General features: G+C 43.9%; 1 protein-coding gene across 1 annotated transcript in view; it reads right to left on the bottom strand.

Moving 5' to 3' along the window:
- tma16 (translation machinery associated 16 homolog) overlaps window positions 1–21855 on the bottom strand; it is a 65499-nt gene that overhangs the window by 26281 nt on the left and 17363 nt on the right. Inside the window, exons 4-5 of the mRNA XM_086010939.1 lie at window positions 11061–11145; window positions 95–243 (exon numbers count right to left, since the gene is read on the bottom strand). Of these exons, the coding sequence (XP_085867065.1) occupies window positions 95–243; window positions 11061–11145 (234 nt within the window). The remainder of the gene's footprint in view (window positions 1–94; window positions 244–11060; window positions 11146–21855) is intronic.

The following is a 21855-nucleotide window of genomic DNA, read 5'->3' as shown; positions in this document are numbered from 1 at the left end:
CTTTTAGTTATACACCTTAATAGCACTTATCAAGTAATAATGTTAGAATATTTATAGGAGGGGACTGGGGATGTAATGAATTAAGCACTCATACCTATTCCATTTTCTTCGTACAGAAGCCTCTCACGTTCAATGCTCTGTTTGAGAATGGCTTCCCGAGCCTCGTGCTGTCTTCCTTGTCTGCCTTTGATGCTATTCGCCAATTCAATTTGTTCTAACTCAATATCGAACCTGTGCAAATACCTGTAGTGGGGCAGAAATCATATTTCCATGGATGATAAATGCATACACCACAATAAAAGTTCAAAGTCCTTGGCCTGGATTTTGCAGTCAGCGGCGAAGGAACGGCACTCGCCATTCACCTCGCTGATAGCTGCCCACAAAGTTTTTGCGGACCTTTGAGCGAAGACTTGCTCTAATCTGGCATCTGATCCAGTGCGGCCTTCCTCTACAGGGGATCTGTGGCGTCTCTGAGCAGGTCAAGAAGCAGCGAGGCTCATCAACCAATCAGATTGAAGAATCCTCAGAGACACGCAAGGGGGAATTTTAACCCACAAGAACAGGTGGGTTTGGATCGGGTGGGAGGTTAAAAAGCCAGAAGTCTGAAAAACGAATCCAACTCACCTCGAACCCAGCCACTTCCAGTTTTAACCGCGTCGTGACCACAGCGTGCTACCAATCCGCTCACAGCTGGTGGGTTGGTCATTTAAATATTTTAATGAGGCTGCATGCCTTCATTTTAACAGTGATTCTATTTTTAACTGCAGTCAACTGGGTTTCCCTGGCCTTGGGAAACCTGGCAGGTGAAAGGAGGCGAGAAGCGCTGAATCCATAAGTTAAGTGCCTTTACAGCACTGCTTGTGGGCCAGGAGGAGCAGGCGTGTTTCCTCTAGGTCCAACAAGCTACCCAGTAAACCACCACCCCACCTCCCTGACCGCTATCTGCTCCCCCCAACTATGATTAGTCCCCTCTCTATTGATCGGACCTCCCCCCCACAACTCTCAGCTCAGCTCGGCTGTGGCCTTGTGCTGAAGGATTACCCGCCCAACAAGCAACCAGCCTGTCAATCAGTCTAACACTAACCCGCACTTCCGGGTTTCCCAAACTCAAAACAGCAGCAACCCACCCCCCCCCCACCAAAGCCAATGTCCAGCCCGCAGAGATTAAACCAGGAAGTATAAAGCAGTACATATAAATTAGATTTAAATCATGTACAGAAAGCGGAATAAAGATTGGGAAAGACAGATGGGATTAAGAGAAAAAGAGTTAAGAACATTTTTTAAAAATCTCCAACACTTATTAACGTCTGAAGGAATGAGACACCACACTTTCAGAGCCAGAGAGGTTGTTTTGCAGTAATTAAGATTTATCACGCCGTTAAAAATTCACATTCCTGAATGCACCAGCTCTAACTTTTTATGCCATCTTTAGTGGGGAACTAGTGAGCAACTACCCCATGTTCACGCCATTGCCTGTCTTTCAATGTCGAGTACTGTTATACCGCAGCCTGTAGAGGAGCGGGCATCTCTGGCAGCAACTTCCGGATTTAAGCATTCAAATGTGCATGTGTGGACGCCAGAAGTTGCTGTCAGATATACTCCATAATAATGGCGAGTGCTGTTAGCCTCACCATTATTATTAACGCAAAATCCGGGCCAATATTTTACCTTAAACAAACTCCTCTAATGACACCAAAAGAAATATCCGTGTTTGAATCCCTCCAATCAGGTTTGTCCCTGCCACAGCAACGAAACGGCTCTCAAAGACACAAATGACATCCTTTGTGACCATGACAAAGGTAAACTCTCCCTCCTCGTCCTTCTCGACCTGTCTGCAGCCTTTGACATAGTTGACCATTCCATCCACCTCCAACGTTGTCCAGCTGGGTGGGACTGCACTCGCCTGGTTCCATTCTTATCTATCTAATCGTAGCCAGAGAATCACCTGCAATGGCTTCTCTTCCCGCTCCTGCATCGTTACCTCTGGAGTCCCCCAAGGATCTATACTTGGCCCCCTCCTATTTCTCATCTACATGCTGCCCCTTGGCGACATCATCCAAAAACACAGCGTCAGTTTCCACATGTATGCTGACGACACCAAACTCTACCTCAGCACCACTTCTCTTGACCCCTCCACGGTCTCTCAATTGTCAGACTGCTTGTCCAACATGCAGTACTGGATGAGCAGAAATTTTCTCCAATTAAATACTGGGAAGACTAAAGCCATTGGCCAAGATTTTCCTTACCTCGACAGGTCTGGGGCGGGCGACGCGGTGGTGGGTCCTGACCCCGCTGCTGACTCCATCCCACTCTGGAAAATGATTTTCCGTTGATAGGGCTTGTTAAGCCTGCTCAGCGTGTTTCCCGGGCCAATTAGAGGAAGCGGGTCTGGTGGCGTCATTCATGACACGTCATTAGCTGGTTTCTTTAAAAGGGACCATGGCCAACTTTCTTTTAACATTTGTGCTGTCAGTGTTCTACAGCAATGAAATGTTGCAAACACTGACAATGACTGGGAAAGGCACGTCGTGGCGGAATGGCAGCGGGGTCCCAACCCACTGTCAAAAATAAAAATAAAATTTCCCACCCGATCCACTACCGATCCCATCCACAGACCCCCCTAGAAAGTTACGGCCATTGTCTTCAGTCCCGCCACAAACTCCGTTCCCTAACCACCGACTCCATCCCTCTCCCTAGCATCTGTCTGAGGCTGAACCAGACCGTTTACAACCTTGGTGTCATATTTGACTCTGAAATGAGCTTCAGACCACATATTCACGGCATAATTAAGACCACCTATTTCCACCTCCGTAACATCGTCCGTCTCTGCCCTGACTATTCCCACATTCTACCCAATGTAAACTTTAGGTGTTCCAAAACTCAGCTTCCCGTGTCCTAACTCTCACCAAGTACCGTTCACCTATCACCCCTGTGCTCACTGACCTACATTGGCACCCGGTTAAGCAACGCCTCGATTTTAAAATCGTTTTCAAATCCCTCCATGGCCTCGCCCCTCCATATCTCCTCCAGCCCCGCAACCCAGCCCCCCCGCCACTCAGAGATATCTGCTTTCCTCTAATTCTGTCCTCTTGAGCATCCCTGATTATAATTGCTCAACCATTGATGGCTGTGCCTCCAGTTGCCTAGGCCCTAAGCTCTGGAATACCCCCCCCAAACCTCTCCATCTCTTTCCTCCTTTAAGACACTCCTTAAAACCTACTTCTTTCATCTGCCCTAATTTCTCCTTATGTGGCTCGGTGTCAAATTTTTTGTCTTGAAGCGCCTTGGACGGTTTACTACATTAAAAAGGTGCTGTATAAATACAAGTAGTTGTTGTGAGTAGTAAGTAAAATAAAAAGTTAGTGACAAGGAGCATATTCCTACTGAACAAAGCCCTCTTGCTTTATCTCTCCTCCCCACTAGGTCCCTGTATTAGTAATTCAGCAATCTTAATAGACCTTACCAGTACAGTCTGGAATAGGTATTGTGTGTGTGTGGGGGATTGAGGGACAAGAGGGATATGGCAGAAGTTGAAAAGACATTGGCCTTGATTTTGTATTAAGAATAACTGTGAGGTTATCAGCGTTCACCGTTATTATGGAGTAAATCGGACAACAACTTCCAGCGTCCGTACATGCGTAGTTAAATGCGGAAATCCGGAAGTTGCTGTCCGAGTTGCCCTGCTCCTCCACAAGCTTCGCTATACTGGTACCTTGCCGAGATATAGGAAGGGTGTGAAGTTGCGGTACTTACCCATTAAACACGCCAGAAAAAATTAGGGCTTGTGTAATCAGGTGTAAGTGAATTTTTAACGCTATGATAAATCTTACTTACTGTAAAACAACCTCTCTGGTACTGAAAATTAACTTTTACAAGTGTGGAGTCTCATTCGTTCAGATTTTAATTATTGTTGGAGAGTTTTTTTTAAATTAAACATTAAATTTTTTTGTTTATTCTCTTATCTCTCTCTCAATACCATCTTTATTTCCCTCACTTTATTTTGTTATCTGTACATGATTTTACATCAAATTAAATATTCTAATTTATACTTCCTGGTTTAGACTCTGCGTGTCTCAGTGAGGAATCTTCAACTTGATTGGTTGAGACCAATCAAATTGGTTGGTTGTCCTGCTCACACATGCCACAGATCCCCTGTAGATAGCACCATGCTGAAAAGGATCTCTAATAACTGAAAATGCTGGAAATGCCCAGCAGGTAAGGCAGCATCTGTGGAGAAAGAAACAAGAGTTAACGTTTCAGGTCGGTGACCCTTCATCAGACCTAAAACATTAAGTGTGTTTCTCTCTCCACAGATGCTGCTTGACATGCTGAGTATTTCCAGCATTTTCTGTTTTTATTTCAGATTTGTAGCATCCGCAGTATTTTGCTTTACTATGTCTAGTAACTGTAAGATGCAGCTCAAAAGCCGACAAAAGATCTGTGGGCCGCTGACTGCAAAATACGGGCCAATACTCATGTAGCATGCAAAGGAACCTGCATTTAAAAAAAAAACAATCTCTACTCCCAAATTTACCATGGCCCATATTTTCCGATGCCTACAGGAGTGTACAAGCTGTGTACACACCCATAGGGACATCGGAAATGCCGGTTTCAGGCATGCAAAGCGCATGCACTGAAAACCGGCATTTCCGATCTGTCAAGAATGCTCTTGACAGATCGGATGCCTGCCCTGGAGAAGGGCCTCTGCGGAGGGAGAGTTCAGCTTTCTGCAGAACCTTCATCCGCTGAAAACCCTTAGAAATCTTACACCTGGTAAAAGCAGGCGTAAGGCCTGCTTTTATCAGCATAAGAGATTGAAAAAGTAAAAAAAAAAATTCACTCATTTATAATTTTAGAATACTTTTTTAAAAAAAGTTTATTTTTAGCCCCGTAAAAGACTTAAATTATTGTTTTCAAAAATTTTTATTTTTTGTTTAAAATATTTAATTTAAAATGTAATTTTAACTTTTTAAAAACGAGATGGTTTTTTAAAAAATGTATTTAATGTTTCTCTCTCACACCTGGCAGCTATCTCTTGCCCTGCCAGTACACTTTACACCTAATCTCAGCCTATTACCATCTCGTCTAGCTTCTAATACCTTTTATTGTCTCTTTTTTACTTTTGTTTCTTTTATTCTTTTGTCCGATCGCAGCCCTGCCTCCGATCTATCTTTTCTCTCCAGTTTTGAAGGGTTCGACCCGAAACGTCAACTCAAATTTCTGTCCATGGATGTTGCCTGACCTGCTGAGTTTTTCCAGCATTTTCTATTGTTATTTCGGATTTCCAACATCCGCAGTATTTTGCTATCGTACTATTTAATGTTTTGATGCGTTTTTGGGGTGATCTCCATTCATATTTTTGATGGGTCTATCTGTCAAAAGTATGAAGGGAGATTCCCTTCTCCCATTGGCCGGCCTGGCCCACGTGATCCCAGGGACGCTTGCGAACTGCAAACACCCCTGGGATACCTGGGCCCTGCGCATTTTGACTGTGGACAGGCCCAGGGTCGGAAGTGTCCGGACCTCGGGAGCCCTCAGGTAAGAGCATAGATTTTTTTCCGATAGGAAGCATCCGCACGCAGGAAGCCTCCTATTGGAAATTACGGGCCCATATGTATGCATGCACTGTACTGCAAGTGCTGGGAAGAGTTCTGGTAGTCAGGTTAGTGATGCCGATGCTTTATTTAAGCAGCTATTCCAGCGGTTTACAGCATGCAGCGGTTTGCGAAAATTACAACATACAGAACCGCTCTGGACACAATGGCCCAGAACTTTGGGTCACCACGGGTGAGTACGCACGGGGTACTCACCCATAAGCCCAATGGAAGCGCCGGTTTCCTGCATGCACTGCGCATGCATGGGAAACCGGCACTTCCGTTCCCCTGAATGAAGGGGTTCAGAGTTCGAACGCGTGTGCAGGAGAGGCTGTGCGTGTGCATCGAACTTGCGTTTCTTTTGCAGGTTTTCCCGGGAGGGTAAGTCTCCAGAAGTTACACATATAAAAAGCAGGCGTAAGGCCTGCTTTTTACAAGGGAAGTGGTGAATTAATTAAAATTAAAACATTTTTTCCACAGGTTTATTATTTCTAAATACTTTAAAGCAAGGTAAGTTTATTTTTAGCCCCGTAAGAAAATAAAATTATTTTTTTCAAAAATTTAAATTATTGTTTAACAGATATTTCATGTAATTTATAGTGTATTTAAAAAATGTGATTTAAAAAAAAAATTATTTGAAGATTTAGTGATGTTTTGGGGCCCGTAGTATTTAAGTTTTGACAGGTCTTCCTGTCAAACTTACGAATGGGCATTCCCTGCTCCGATTGGCTCTCCATGGCCCATGTGATCCCAGGGGACGCATCGAACTAACTGCGCCCCTGGGATACCAAGCACTGCGCGCCGGCAGTTGGAGCAGGCCCAGGATCGGAATTCCACGGGGGCCCACAGCTCAACGGCCGGCGTGCAAGGCAAGTGCAGGTCGGGGGCTTACACCCGCGGGAAGCCCCCGACCCGAATTTCTGGGCCATTATCCTTTTCTAATCTCTGGACTTCCTCACAATCATGTGAATTGTGCTTCTTGACATTGTGTTGCAAATGAATTACCCTTTCCCCTTAAATACACCAGTCTTAATTATGCGTTTGCTCAGACCATAATTGAGGCCAAACCATAATTTATCATTGCTAACTGATATTAAATAATTGGTAAAATTGAAACATGTATTGCCAGAGAGCTGTAGTTCAACCAAAGGGGTCACAGTCTACTCAAGAGGATAAAGTTGTTTTTTGCACAAAACAAATTAAATTATTTTGTAATTCAAATTAAGCAATGTAACGAACACAGCAAAGTGGGAATTTGGTGCTTAAAAAATTAATCCGTTAATTTGAAATAAGTCATTTTGAGTTAAGATTAGACTGTAATATGCCTGTGATCTCAGCATTCAGACAAATAAAAACAGGTGATGTTAACCAAAGAATCCTATAAGTAAGTTTTCTCAACTCGGTTATCAGCATATTATAGTTTCTTGCTGAAGTTGCCACAGGCTGATATTCTACAATTTTCTAAGATGTGTGTGTGTATATTCAAGTGGCATCTTGGAAATGCATCTACACAACCAAAAGGTTGGTTAGTTCACCTGAAGTGGGGTTCCCTTTCTGGGATTTTAAATTATTTTATGACATCATTCGCCAAAATGGTGAAGGTCCTGAAGATTTTCAGAAGACTTAGAAGGGTTTGGGAAGTTGTGGAGAGCAGGTCTTCCAAAGCAGAGAGGATGTTTTAAGAGTGGAAAGTTTAACAAAAAGTGTTTAGCCCAAACAGAAATAAAGATTGTAAAGTGTATGATGATAGCTAATTTAATAGCTTGAGCTTCTAAACAGAAAGTACTGTACAACAGCACCACAACTATTATGTGACATATGAAATCTTAAACATGAATGGTAAATCCAAATTAAATTTTCTAATGTGTATGTGTTCATGATAGGTGGAGAAAAATTTCTGATTTCCTTCCATTAATATAGGTTGCATATTGGAATTTCCAATACAATATTTCTTACATTTTTGTGGGATTTAGTATTCACATTCTACAGTTTAAAATTCCTTCATTAAAACATTTCATATAAGAACATATAAAGCGCGTGAGGCATTAGAGACTAGAAATTTAGTCTAGCTTTCTAATTAGAACACCTCTAACTGTACAAAATGGTTTTTGGCACTCAGTATTTTCCCTTGCTGTTTTTATCTAAGTATTCAATTAATCTAAGATGAAAGCTTAAAATGCAAGTCGTTGTGAAAGAATGCAAGACTAATGGTATAATTTGTGTGATAGTTTACAATTGTGTATTGTTGTTTACATTGTAATTTTACTGAAAAGCAGGATGTTGACTAGCTGCTAGAATTAAACTAGTATATACAATGCAATCAAAACTGTATTGTTAAAGCAGATGTATTTTCAGCTTACTTAACATAAATCAGATATGTTGGTGTTTAATTCAGATACACTTTAATTCAGTGCCTGATATTCAGTTCTATTGCAGTCAATGGAACTGAATATCAGGCACTGCGTATAACGGACATCCAATCTGTTTTGCATCACCGCCCGAGACAAATTTCTAGGCCCTTATTCCTGCAGAAATTAGAGATTTCTTTTCTACATTATAATTTTGTTGAAATTTCACTACCTCTAACACAGTAGGCAGTTACAGATCTTCAATCTTATCCCTTATCTAGCTGTGGCCAAGTTTATTTGTCCATATATGCGTTATTCCTCTGTGGGATCCAACTAATATACTCGTCTTTCGGCAGTCCTTTGAACATTCATCCAAGACTGACCTCTTCACACCTATGTGACCATAGATATCAGCCATAGCGCAGTGGTAGCACTCACACCTCCGAGTCAGAAGGTTGTGGGTTCGAGTCAGAAGGTTGTGGGTTCAAGTTCCACTCCAGAGACTTGAGCACAAATCTAGGTTAACACTTCAGCTGCACTGTTGAAGGTGCTGTCTTTTGGAAGAGACGTTATGCAGAGGCCCAGTCTTCCTGCTCAGGTAGACGTAAAAGATTAAAGAAGAGCAGGGGAGTTCGCCCCGGTGTCCTGGCCAATATTTATTTCTCAAATAACATCAATAAAACAGATTATCTGGTCATTATCTGATGGCTGTTTTGTGGGACCTTGATCTGCGCAAATTGGCTGGATATTGCTATAGTCATCACATTGCTTAAGCAAAGATTTTATAAAGAGCTTTCATTTCTTGGCAAATTAAAACTATTTTTCAAAAGAAATAGCGGCAGCAGCGAAAACAGATTATCTGCTTATTATCTCATCGCTGTTCGTAGGACCTTGCTGTGCACACATTTCCTACATTAAAACAGTGACTACACTTCAAAAATACTTCATTGGCTGTAAAGCAACTTGGAGCATCCCGAGGTCATGAACGGCACTATATAAATGCAAGTTTTTCTTTTTCTTTTTATGTCATATCAAGGTGTTAGCCTCGGCTCAGTGGTAGCACTCTTGTCTGAGTCAGAAGACTTGAGCACATAATCTAGGCTACTCTAGAGCAGTACTGAGAGAGTGCTGCACTGTCGAAGGTGCTGTCTTTCGGATGAGACGGTAAACTGAGGCCCTGTCTGCCTCTCAAGTGGACGTAAAAGATCCCAAGGCACTATTTTGAAGAGGAGCAAGGGAGTTCTCCCTATTGTCCTGCCCAATATTTATCTCTCAGACATCACTAAAATAGATGATCTGGTCATTATCTGATTGCTGTTTGTAGGACCTTGCTGTGTAGAAAATAGCTGGCACATTTCCTACATTACAACAATGAATACACTTCAAAAAGTACTTAATTGGCTGTGAAGCGTTTTGGGATGTCCCGAGATCATGAAAAGTGCTTATATAAATGCAAGTTCTTTCTTTTATGTCAATCACTGCCATTCTGGTTTTCAGTTTGGAGCTTTTTTTGGCAAATGGAAACTATTTTTCAACAAAAGTAGCACCTAATTTTAGACTGGATAGTGGGAGCCAGGAATAAGGAGGAGATAAGCAAATGCATTGAGAGGTAGCCCCGGGAACAACAGTGTGCCAACTTATTGCACCATCCGGCTCTACCTACCTTTCCAGCAGTGGAAATTAATTCAAAACAAAATAAAATGGGCTAGAAGTAGTTGGTTACCGAGACAAGATTACGCTGAAATAGATCACAAAATGATCAAATTTATCAAAACCAGAGAAAGAAATAATAATGGATTGGTGAATGAAGAGGCAAATGCACTTATATTACTTCGAAGGTGGCAAATTGCTTCATTTTGCTATTTGTAAAAGCTAAAAAGGAACCTGTCCAACATGGTTGAATTTCCCAGGTCTCATTTATGTACAATTATTACAAGATGAAAAACAATTTCTTCAGGGCAAGACCCACCAAATCTCAAAGACTCCCACAGCTAAAAACTTTGGCACAGTTTTTCTTCCCCTCAGATGCTGCCTGGATTTCTATTGCAACAACCTGTATAGCTTCAATTTAGTGTCATTTTACATTGCTTCAGTCATCTAATTTTAGAAAGTTAGCAACAGAATTGATGAAATGATTTGGAGGAAAAGAGTGAAGCACCTGCATGATGATTGTGAATGCCAAGAAATTAAAGCTCTTTATGAAATTTTCACTTAAACAATGTGACAACTATAGCAATATCCAGTATCCTAACTCCACACAAGTGAAAACTGATTAACAATACACATAGGTGACAGTTGTATAGAAATGAAAATTAAAGCTGCAAGTTGTGGTTGCCTTTGTATCAGCTGGATAAAAATAAACCACATTTGAAGTCCAGAAAAGGAATTTTACCTAGAAGAAATATTATGAAAGAAGAAACATCGTGGCCTAGAAATTCAGTGCCCTTAGCACCGATTTTGCGGCGCTAGAGGGCCTAGCGCTGCAATTGGCGCCGGTTCCTAAATTGCCTGGGGCCCTTCCGCGGCGGTCGACCGGTAGCGCTGCGCCGGCACCGATGACGTCATCGGTGTGCGCAGCGTCCCGGTTGCCGTGGTAACCCGGCCCCAAGCCGAAATTCAGTTGCGGCCGCCTCGCCAGTGGCAGCCGCAACTAAGACTCCGGCAAACGAGTGTTGCCGGAGTCTGCGCCGGCGCTTTAAGGAGGCGCGGCGGCCGGCCGCTTTCCCGCCGGCCGCCTGCCCGCAGCTCCCTCCCCGGACTTCTTCCCCCACCCCCCCCCCGGAACAGATGCAAGCCCGGCACTTGTCCGAGGTGCCGGGCTCATTTTTGCAGAGATTTGCGCGGGCCGCAGCCGGGTGCAGGCAGCTCCTCCTTAACGGAAGGAGGAGGCCTGCACTTCCCGAGCCTGCCGCACCGCATCGGGCGCCGCAGCGCCGAAATAGCGCCAGTTTTCAGGCGCAAACAGCCTTCAGTAGCGCCGGCAGCCGTTTGGGCGCGGCGCTACTGAATTTTTGGCGCGCACAGCGCGACTTAGCACCGGCGCTAAATTTCCGGCGTTAAGCCCCGGCGCAGCGCAACCTCAATTTCTAGGCCCATGAAACTTTACAAACATTCTTACCTTTCTATAATCTCACAGGCTTCCTGCTTACTGTATTCAGTCTTGTTAGGCTCAAGATGGCTTTGAAACCACAGCAGCTTTTCACCTATATGAAAAAAAAAGTATTTTTCCTATTATGAAAGCAGACCAACTTGCACAATAATTTTAGTCAGCACTTTTGTACACTTGTTTGAATGCAATTCACCCTCTCCATTTAAATACTAATTTTTTTAAATTACAAACAAAAAAACTTGACACAGTTGACAATGAATACTGTAGAATATGCTAGCATTTCACCCCAGAACATTTTTGCAGGAACAAGTACTGATTGTTAACAGTGGTAAAATTCAGCATCATGTGTTTTGAAAGCTAGGCAATATGGGCACCTCTTGAACTTGTGCAAGGAACGTATTCACAGAATAAGGAAACATGTAACATGTATGATAATTCCAGCAGACTAATTTTGAGAACACAAGAAATTTGCATTGCCATCATGGGTGCTTCTCAAATTATTTTAAATTTCCCAAGGGAGGTGACCAAACACAGGAGGTGGGGGACGAGAGGACCATACTTGTTCAGTCCCAACAGTGTCCAAATATTCATACTCACTTGCGAAATACACAGATCTGCTGAGCAATGTTCCTGATAAGGTGCGCGGGTGTCACGCACACTCTAATTCACAGGCCGCTTAGTGAGCTGGAGTGGGGGGAGGGGCCCAATACACAACGGCCAAAGTACGAGTGGGAAAATGTCATAGAATGAGAGAATGGCTGAGGAATCCTCACAGGGGGAGTAGTTTGTGAACTCAGAGCACTGTCTCGGGATTTTGTCAGTACTTTTCCCACGGAGACATGTGTAGTCGGTTCCCGGGCACGGAGCGGTGGCCACAATTTGAAACAACACACCGCGGGAGCCGGTTATCGATTGGAGAAAGTTGAGGAAAAGGCTTCCGCAGTAACCAGGATGACAGGTGTCGTTTCACCGAACCGCTCCAAGACCTCAATGTGCACAGGGGGCAGGAAAGTGAATACAGTTATATTATCTTATATTTAAAATATATTTATTTTTCCGGTTAACTTTTTAAAAAATTATTACATAGTTAATGTCCATATATTTATTTAATATAAAATGTTTATTTTTAAGTAAACAAACATTCACATCCAAAGGTGTTTCTTTAAAAAAAGGCACTTGGGTATTAAAGCCTTAAAAATGTCCTGTTTTTGAAACTGAAGCCAAGAGGAAGATGAAGACGTGCTGCAGCTTTGCAAAAGGTGGACTATTGACAAACGGATTGTCCCTTGCTGTTTCAGAACTTTCCCGATCTCTAGACAGTGAGTGTCTTGGTGAACTTCTTCAGGCAAACTTTTTTTTATGTTTCAATTCATGCGGTGAAATGGCAGACAAAGGTGAACTGTGGATGTGTAACCCAACAAGACAGTCCTGAACTGGAAATGTTGATGTGAATGAGTGTCTGATTAAAGCTGAACAATATCAGGGCGGGAGGGGCAGGGAAGCACTTTTTAATCTATAATTAGGCCGTAGTTCCACAAGCACTTTTGCTCTCACGGAAAGTGATTTTGGGTGCACTTCAATGAAAAAGTGGTGCTAGGAGATAAGTGAGGGCACTAAAGGCTTGAGGCATCAGTCTCATATGGGTTTATGTTTGCATTCAGTGCACGTTAACCCCAGCTTTAATTTCTCACCACTTCCCAACAAATGTTGGAAACAAAGTTAATAAGAAAGCTTAACAGAACAAGTCATTTGGTTCATCAACTGTTTTCCTTCCACCAACAATATCCAGTCTATTTGTTTTTGGGATGAGACAGTAAATCTGCTCCTGTGGTTCAGATGGATTGATAAGGGACAGCCAGCACGGATTTGTTAAAGGCAAATCATGTCTAACTAACCCAATTGAGTTCTTTGAAGTAAGAGAGGGTTGATGAAGGCAGTGCAGTGGATGTATATATGGACTTTCAAGAGGCATTTGATGAAGTACCAGATAACAGACCAATTCGGAAAAATAGAAGCACAGGGTATTAAAGGAACGGTGGTAACTTGGGTACATAATTGGCTACGGCATAGGAAGAGAGTAGTGGTGAATGGATATTTTTCTGACTGGAGAGAAGACGTGTGGGGACCTCCAGTAGTCGGTATTAGGACCAATGCTTTATTTGTTATAAAAAAATGACCTGGACTTGGATATAGAAGTTTGTGGATGATACAAACTTGGCAATGTACTAAGTAGTAAGCAGGATAGTAAAAAATGGTGTCAACCTGGTGAGGCTACAACACAGGACTACTTGCATGCCAAACAACGGAAGCAACATGCGATAGACAGAGCTAAGCGATCTCACAACCATCGGATCAAATCAAAGCTCTGCAGTCCTGCCACATCCAGTCGTAAGTGGTGGTGGACAATTAAACAGTTAACAGGAGGAGGAGGCTCCAAAAATATCCCCATCCTCAATGATGGTGGAGCCCAGCACGTGAGTGCAAAAGACAAGGCTGAAGCATTTGCAACTATCTTCAGCCAGAAGTGCCGAGTGGATGATCCATATCGGCCTCCTCCTGAGGTCCCCAGCATCACAGATGCCAGTCTTCAGCCCATTCAATTCACTCCACGTGATGTCAAGAAACGGCTGAAGACACTGAATACTGCAAAGGCTATGGGCCCTGACAACATTCCGGCAATAGTACTGAAGACTTGTGCTCCAGAACTAGCTGCGCCCCTAGCCAAGCTGTTCCAGTACAGCTACAACACTGGCATCTACCCGGCAATGTGGAAAATTGCCCAAGTATGTCCTGTCTACAAAAAGCAGGACAAATCCGACCCGGCCAATTACCGTCCCATCAGTCTACTCTCAATCATCAGCAAAGTGATGGAAGGTGTCGTCGACAGTGCTATCAAGCGGCACTTACTCAGCAATAACCTGCTAAATGACACCCAGTTTGGGTTCCACCAGGGCCACTCAGCTCCTGACCTCATTACAGCCTTGGTCCAAACATGGACAAAAGAGCTGAACTCCAGAGGTGAGGTGAGAGTGACTGCCCTTGACATTAAGGCAGCATTTGATCGAGTGTGGCATCAAGGAGCCCTAGCAAAACTGAAGTCAATGGGAATCAAGGGGAAAACTCTCCACTGGTTGGAATCATACCTAGCACAAAGGAAGTTGGCTGTGGTTGTTGGAGGTCATTCATCTCAATCACATGACATCACTGCAGGAGTTCCTCAGGGCAGTGTTCTAGGCCCAACCATCTTCAGCTGTTTCATCAATGACCTTCCCTCCATCATAAGGTCAGAAGTGGGGATGTTTGCTGATGATTGCACACTGTTCAGCACCATTCGAGACTCGTCAGATACTGACGCAGTCAGTGTCCATATGCAGCAAGACCTGGACAACATTCAGACTTGGGCTGACAAGTGGCAAGTAACATTCGCACCACACAAGTGCCAGGCAATGACCATCTCCAACAAGCGAGACTCTAACCATCTCCCCATGACATTCAATGGCATTACCATCGCTGAATCCCCCACTATCAACATCCTGGGGGTTACCATTGATCAGAAACTGAACTGGACCAGCCATATAAATACTGTGGCTACAAGAGCAGGCCAGAGGCTGGGAATTCTGCAGCGAGTGTCTCACCTCCTGACTCCCCAAAGCCTTTCCACCATCTACAAGGCACAAGTCAGGAGTGTGATGGAATACCCTCCACTTGCCTGGATGAGTGCAGCTCCAACAGCACTCGAAGCTCGACACCATTCAGGATAAAGCAGCCCGCTTGATTGGCACTCCATCCACCACCTTCAACATTCACTCCCTCCACCACCGGCGCACTGTGGCTGCAGTGTGTACCATCTACAAGATGCACTGCAGCAACTCGCCAAAGCTCCTTCAACAGCACCTTCCAAACCCACGACCTCTACCACTTAGAAGGACAAGGGCAGCAGATGCATGGGAACATCACCACCTACAAGTTCCCCTCCAAGCCACACACCATCCTGACTTGGACCTGTATCGCCGTTCCTTCACTGTCGCTGGGCCAAAATCCTGGAACTCCCTTCCTAACAGCATTGTGGGTGTACCTACACCATATGGACTGCAGCGGTTCAAGGCGGCGGCTCACCACCATCTTCTCAAGGGCAATTAGGGATGGGCACTAAATGCAGGCCTAGCCAGCGACGCCCACATCCCATCAATGAATTTTTAAAAAGTAGCAGAGTAGAATGGGATGTTCGCGAGGAGAGGTAGAATGGGATGTGTGAGAGGAGAGGTAGAATGGGATGTGTAAGGAGTGGGAGAATAGGATGAGAGAGAGGAGAGGGGGAGGGTGAACAGCCAATTGTCGTGGTGCATATAGGTACCAACAATACAGGTAAAAAACGGGATGAGGTCCTAAAAGCTGAATACAGGGAGTTAGGAGGTAAATTAAAAAATAGGACCTCAAAAGGTAGTAATCTCAGGATTGCTACCAGTGCCACGTGCTAATCAGAGTAGAAATAGAAGGCTATTTCAGAGAAATACGTGGCTAGAGGAATGGTGCAAGGGGGAGGGATTGGAATTCCTGGGACATTGGAACCAGTTCTGGGGGAGGTGGGACCAGTACAAACTGGACGGCTTGCACCTGGGCGGGACCGGGACTGGAACCGATGTCCTAGGTTTGCTAGTGCTGTTGGGGAGGGTTTAAACTAAAATGGCAGGGGGTTGGGAACCTCTGCAAGGAGACAGAGGAAAGGGAAGCAAGGATAGAAACAAAAGACAGGAAGGAGGAAAGCAAAAGTGGAAGGCAGAGAAATCAAGGGTGTAAATCAAACAGGGCCACAGTAAATAAGAATTCTAAAAGGACTAAGAGTGTTAAAAAATCAAGCCTGAAGGTTTTGTGTCTTAATGCGAGGAGCATTCGTAATAAGGTGGATGAATTAGCTGTGCAAATAGATGTAAACGGATATGATATAATTGGGATTACGGAGACATGGCTCCAGGGTGACCAAGACTGGGAATTCAACATCCAGGGGTATTCAATATTCAGGAAGGACAGGAAAAAAAGGAAAAGGAGGTGGGGTAGCATTGCTGGTTAAAGAAGAGATTAACACAATAGTAAGGAAGGATATTAGCTCTGATGATGTGGAATCTGTATGGGCAGAGCTGAGAAATACCAAGGGGCAGAAAACGTTAGTGGGAGTTGTATACAGACCCCAAAACAGTAATGCTGAGGTTGGGGATGGCATTAAACAGGAAATTAGAGATGCGTGCAATAAGGGCACAGCAGTTATCATGGGCGACTTTAATCTACATATAGATTGGGCTAACCAAATTAGTAACAATACTGTGGAGGAGGATTTCCTAGAGTGTATACGGGATGGTTTCCTGGACCAATATGTCGAGGAACCAACTCGAGATCAGGCCATCTTAGACTGGGTATTATGTAATGAGAAAGGATTAATTAGCAATCTTGTTGTGCGAGGCCCCTTGGGGAGAAGCGATCATAATATGATCGAATTCTTCATTAAAATGGAGAGTGAGGTAGTTGACTCAGAGACTAGGGTCCTGAATTTAAATAAAGGAAACTACGATGGTATGAGGCACGAGTTGGCTAGGATGGATTGGGGAACGTTATTTAAAGGGTCAGCGGTGGATAGGCAATGGCAAACATTTAAAGATCGCATCAACTACAGAATTTGTTCAGCCCTGTTTGGCATAAAAATAAAACAAAAAAGGTGACTCAACCGTGGCTAACAAGGGAAATTAGGGATAGCATAAGATCCAAGGAGAGGACATGTAAATTGGTCAGAAAAAGCAGCAAACCTGAGGATTGGGAGCAGTTTAGGATTCAGCAAAGGAGGACAAAGGGATTAATTAAGAGGGGGAAAATAGATTATGAGAGTGAGCTTGCAGGGAACATAAAAACTGACTGTAAAAGCTTCTATAGATATGTGAAGAGAAAAGGATTGGTGAAGTCAAGCGTAGGTCCCTTGCAGTCAGAATCAGGGGAATTTATAATGGGGAACAAAGAAATGGCAGACCAATTACAGGAAACTTTGTGCTATCCGGCACCGACGGGACCGAGCTGTTGCCGTCCCATCAAAACTGACGGACAAACCAGCGCTAATGTTGAAACATACGGAGATTTTGAGCTCCGTATCTGGCAACAAACCCAGCTTCTAAACAGTCAGCCGTACCTTGCAAGCGTCTCTGTAGCTTAGCAACAGCTTCAGCGAGACCTTGCAGAGCCTGACTGGTGAAAAAAAAGCAAAGAAAAAAACCTAACGAAACGGCTCCTGATTTTTGCCGGTGGCTCGAGCATTCCGGACAGTTAACCTCCGGATAAACCAAAGTTTCCTGTAAATACATACTTTGGTTCTGTCTTCACAAAGGAGGACACAAATAACCTCCCAGAGATGTCGCAGAACATAGGGCCTAATGAGGGAGAAATTGAATGAAATCAGTATTTGTAGGGAAATGGCGTTAGGGAAATTGACGGGATTAAAGGCCGATAAATCCCTAGGGCCTGCTAATCTACATCCTAGGGTACTTGAGGACGTGGCCCTAGAAATAGTAGATGCATTGCTGGTCATCTTCCAAAATTCTATAGACTCTGCAACAGTTCCCATGGATTGGAGGGTAGCTAATGTAACCCCACTATTTAAAAAGGGTGGTAGAGAAAAAAACGGGGAATTATAGACCGGTAAGCCTGACATCGGTAGTGGGGAAAATGCTAGAGTCCATTATAAAAGATGTAATAGCAGAGCACTTGGAAAACAGTGACAGGATCGGACAAAGTCAACATGGATTTACAAAAGGTAAATCATGCTTGACTAATCTATTGGAATTTTTTGAGGATGTAACTGATAGAATAGATATGGGAGAACCAGCGGTTGTGGTGTATTTGGACTTTCAGAAGGCTTTCGATAAGGTCCCGCATAAGAGATTACCGTGAAAAGTTAAAGCACATGGGATTGGGGGTAAGGTATTGTCTTGGATAGAGAACTGGTTGGCAGACAGGAAGCAAAGAGTTGGAATAAACGGGTCTTTTTCCGAGTGGCAGGCAGTGACTAGTGGGGTACCACAGGGATCGGAGCTAGGATCCCAGCTATTCACAACATATATATAAATGATCTGGACAAGGGAACTAGATGTAATAGCTCCAAGTTTGCAGACGACACAAAGCTGGGTGGGCGTGTGTGCTGTGAGGAGGATGCAGAGAAACTCCAGTACGATTTGAACAGGTTGGGTGATTATACTGCATTTGCCATGCATCTGCCCAATGTGGATAAATGCGAGGTTAGCCACTTCGGTGGCAAAAACAGAAAGACAGATTATTATCTGAACAGCAATAGATTGGGAAAAGGGGAAGTGCAACGAGACCTGGGTGTCCTTGTGCACCAGTCGCTGAAGGTAAGCATGCAGGTGCAGCAGGCAGTTAAGAAGGCAAATGGTGTGTTGGCCTTCATAGCGAGAGGATTTGAGTACAGGAGCAAGGATGTCTTGCTGCAGTTGTACAGGGCCTTGGTGAGACCATACCTTGAGTATTGTGTGCAGTTTTGGTCGCCTTATCTGAGGAAGGATGTTCTTGCCATGGATAGAATGCAGCGAAGATTCACCAGACTGATTCCTGGGATGGCAGAAATGACGTATGAGGAGAGATTGGGTCGATTAGGTTTATATTCGCTAGAGTTTAGAAGAATGAGGGGGGATCTCATTGAAACTTATAAAATGTTAACAGGACTAGACAGACTAGATGCAGGAAGGATGTTCCCGATGGCGGGGGAGTCCAGAACCAGGGGTCACAGTCTAAGGATAAGGGGTAAGCCATTTAGGACTGAGATGAGGAGAAATTTCTTCACCCAGAGAGTGGTGAACCTATGGAATTCTCAGCCACACAGGGCAGTTGAGGCCAATTCATTAAATATATTCAAGAAGGAGTTGGATATATTTCTTGAGGCTAAAGGGATCAAGGGATATGGGGAGAAACCGGGAACAGGGTACTGAATTTGGATGATCAGCCATGATCTCATTAAAATGGTGGAGTGGGCTCGAGGGGCCGAATGGCCTACTCCTGCTCCTATCTTCTATGTTTCTATGATATGAGGAGAGGTAGAATGGGATGCGCGAGAGGAGAGGTAGAATGGGATGTGTGAGACTTTGCCCAGAATGTATATTGAAGCGAGGTTCCTTCTCACCAAACCTCTAGATCTTGACATAATGGTCATTTGGATGATTTAACTGCTCATCAATTTAACCTGATGTTTCCTGTCTGCATTTACAAAGGAACAGGAGATGACCTGGATAATCCCAGAAAGTTAACGTGACCTTGCTGATAGTTGCTATGTGTTAGCTTTAGCGCCTCCACTGTTCTGGCTAATCTGCTATTAACACGTCACATGGGATGTTGCCGACCTCTCCTATTGTCCCGACTAATCTCCAATATTAGCATATCCAATCAGACAAGATGTTATGATTAACTTTGATGGGACACCTGACAGAGCAAATTCTACAACACGTGTAATATAGTTTGTGTAAGAGCCGTGACCCGTTAGAGATTACATAAAGCCACTAACAAGGTTTATAAACCAAGAAAGAGCAACTGATTTTATGATTTTTAAGAGTTTGTCCGATTGTCTCATGATTTGAGATGGTGGGGTGGCAATATGGCATTACTGTATATATGCTTTTATTAAGTGGATGCTGTTGTTGTTGTAGTAGTAGTAAAAATTGTTGTTGTAGTAAAATTAGCCCATGGACAAAAAGGTCACACTCAAAGGAGTTTCTGGCTCGCTCAGTACAAAAGAAATCTGGAGGGAACATTGCTGCTGAGTACTGTACTGAATCAATTCTGATTTCTGCTATTGGAAGAACCTTACTAAAGGATATGAACATCCTTTGGATAATATTTCCATGCCAACAACAACAACTTGTATTTCTATAATGCCTGTAAGCTTGTAAAACATAGAAATATAGAAACATAGAAGATAGGAGCAGGAGTAGGCCATTCGGCCCGTCAAGCCTGTTCTGCCATTTAATGAGATCATGGTTGATCATCCCAAATTCAGTACCCTGTCCCTGCTTTCTCCCCATATCCCTTGATCCCTTTAGCCTTAAGAAATATATCTAACTCCTTCTTGAATATATTTAATGAATTGGCTTCAACTGCCTTCTGTGGTAGAAAATTCCACAGCTTCATCACTCTCCGGGTGAAGAAATTCTTCCTCATCTCAGTCCTAAATGGCTTACCCCTTATCCTTAGACTGTGACCCCTGGTTCTGGACTCCCCCGCCATCAGGAACATCCTTCCTGCATCTAGTCCTGTTAGAATTTTATAAAAAAGTTTCAATGAGATCTCCTCTCATTCTTCTAAACTCTAGCGAATACAAGCCCAATCGACCCAATCTCTCCTCATACGTCATTCCTGCCATCCCAGGCATCAGTCTGGTGAATCTTCGCTGCACTCCCTCCATGGCAAGAACATTCTTCCTCAGATAAGGCGACCAAAACTGCACACAATACTCAAGGTGTGGTCTTACCAAAGCCCTGTACAACTGCAGCAAAACATCCCAAAGCACTTCACAGGAACGTTATCAAACAAAATTTGACACCGAGCCACATAAGGGGATATTAGAGCAGATGATAGGTAGGTTTTGAGGAGCTTCTTAAAAGGAGAAAAAGAGAGGCGGAGAGGTTTAGGGAGGGAATTCCAGAGCTTAAGGCCTTGGCAGCTGAAGGCACGATCGCCAATGGTGGAGCGATTATAATCGGGGATGCTCATGAAGCCAGAATTGGAGGAGTGCAGATATCTCAAAGGGGTTGTAGGGCTGAAGGAGATTACAGGGATTAGGGAGGGTCGAGGCCATGGAGGGATTTGAAAATAAAGATGAGAACTTTTAAATCGAGCCGTTGCTTAACCAGGAGCCAATGAAGGTCAGCGAGCACAGGGGTGATGGGTGAACGGGACTTGGTGCATGTTAAAGAAAGACTTCCATTTATATAGAGTTAGGACACGGGCAGCAGTTTTGGATGACCTCAAGTTTACGGAGGGTGGAAAATGGGAGGCCAGCCAGAGGTAACAAAGGCATGGATGAGGGTTTCAGCAGCAGATGAGCTGAGGCAGGGTGGAGACGGGCGATGTTACAGGAGGTGGAAATAGGCGGTCTTAGTGATGGCACGGATATGCGGTCGGAAGCTCACCTCAGGGTCAAATAGAAAAACATAAGAAACAGGAGCAGGAGTAGGCCATTCGACCCTTCTCTGCCATTTAATGAGATCATGGCTGATCTTCTGCCTCAACTCCATTCACCGGCCCTATCGTCATATCCCTTGATGCCCTTACTAGTCAGAAATCTATCGACTTCTGTTTTGAATATACCCAATTACTGAGCCTCCACAGCCCTCTGGGGTACAGAATTCCAAAGATTCACCATCCTCTGTGAAGAATTTCTTCTCATCTCAGTCCTGAATTGCCTACCTTTTATCCTGAGGCTGTGGCCCCTGGTTCTAGACTCCCCAGCCAAGGGAAACATTCTCCCAGCATCCACCCTATCAAGCCCTGTAATAATTTTGTATGCTTCAATGAGATCCCCTCTCATTCTTCTGAATTCAAGAGAATACAGGCCTAGTTTACTCAATCTCTTCTCATACGACAGTCCCGCCATCCCAGGAATAAATCTCGTAAACCTTTGTTCTGGACATTATGGACATTTTACATGCAGATACCACCCTCTGGTAGTAGCTATCGTATTGCAGTGACATTCTGTACATTTTTACATGCAGTAGCACCCTCTGGTGGTAGTTATTGTGTTAGCAGTGTGTTTGTATGAAGC

This window comes from Somniosus microcephalus, chromosome 2 (genome assembly GCF_052327205.1).
Source record: "Somniosus microcephalus isolate GS21.2 chromosome 2, FLI_Smic_1.0, whole genome shotgun sequence".
Classification (NCBI taxonomy): domain Eukaryota; kingdom Metazoa; phylum Chordata; class Chondrichthyes; order Squaliformes; family Somniosidae; genus Somniosus; species Somniosus microcephalus.
The sequence above is the reverse complement of the archived record's forward strand: the minus strand, read 5'-3'. Positions and strand labels throughout refer to the sequence as shown.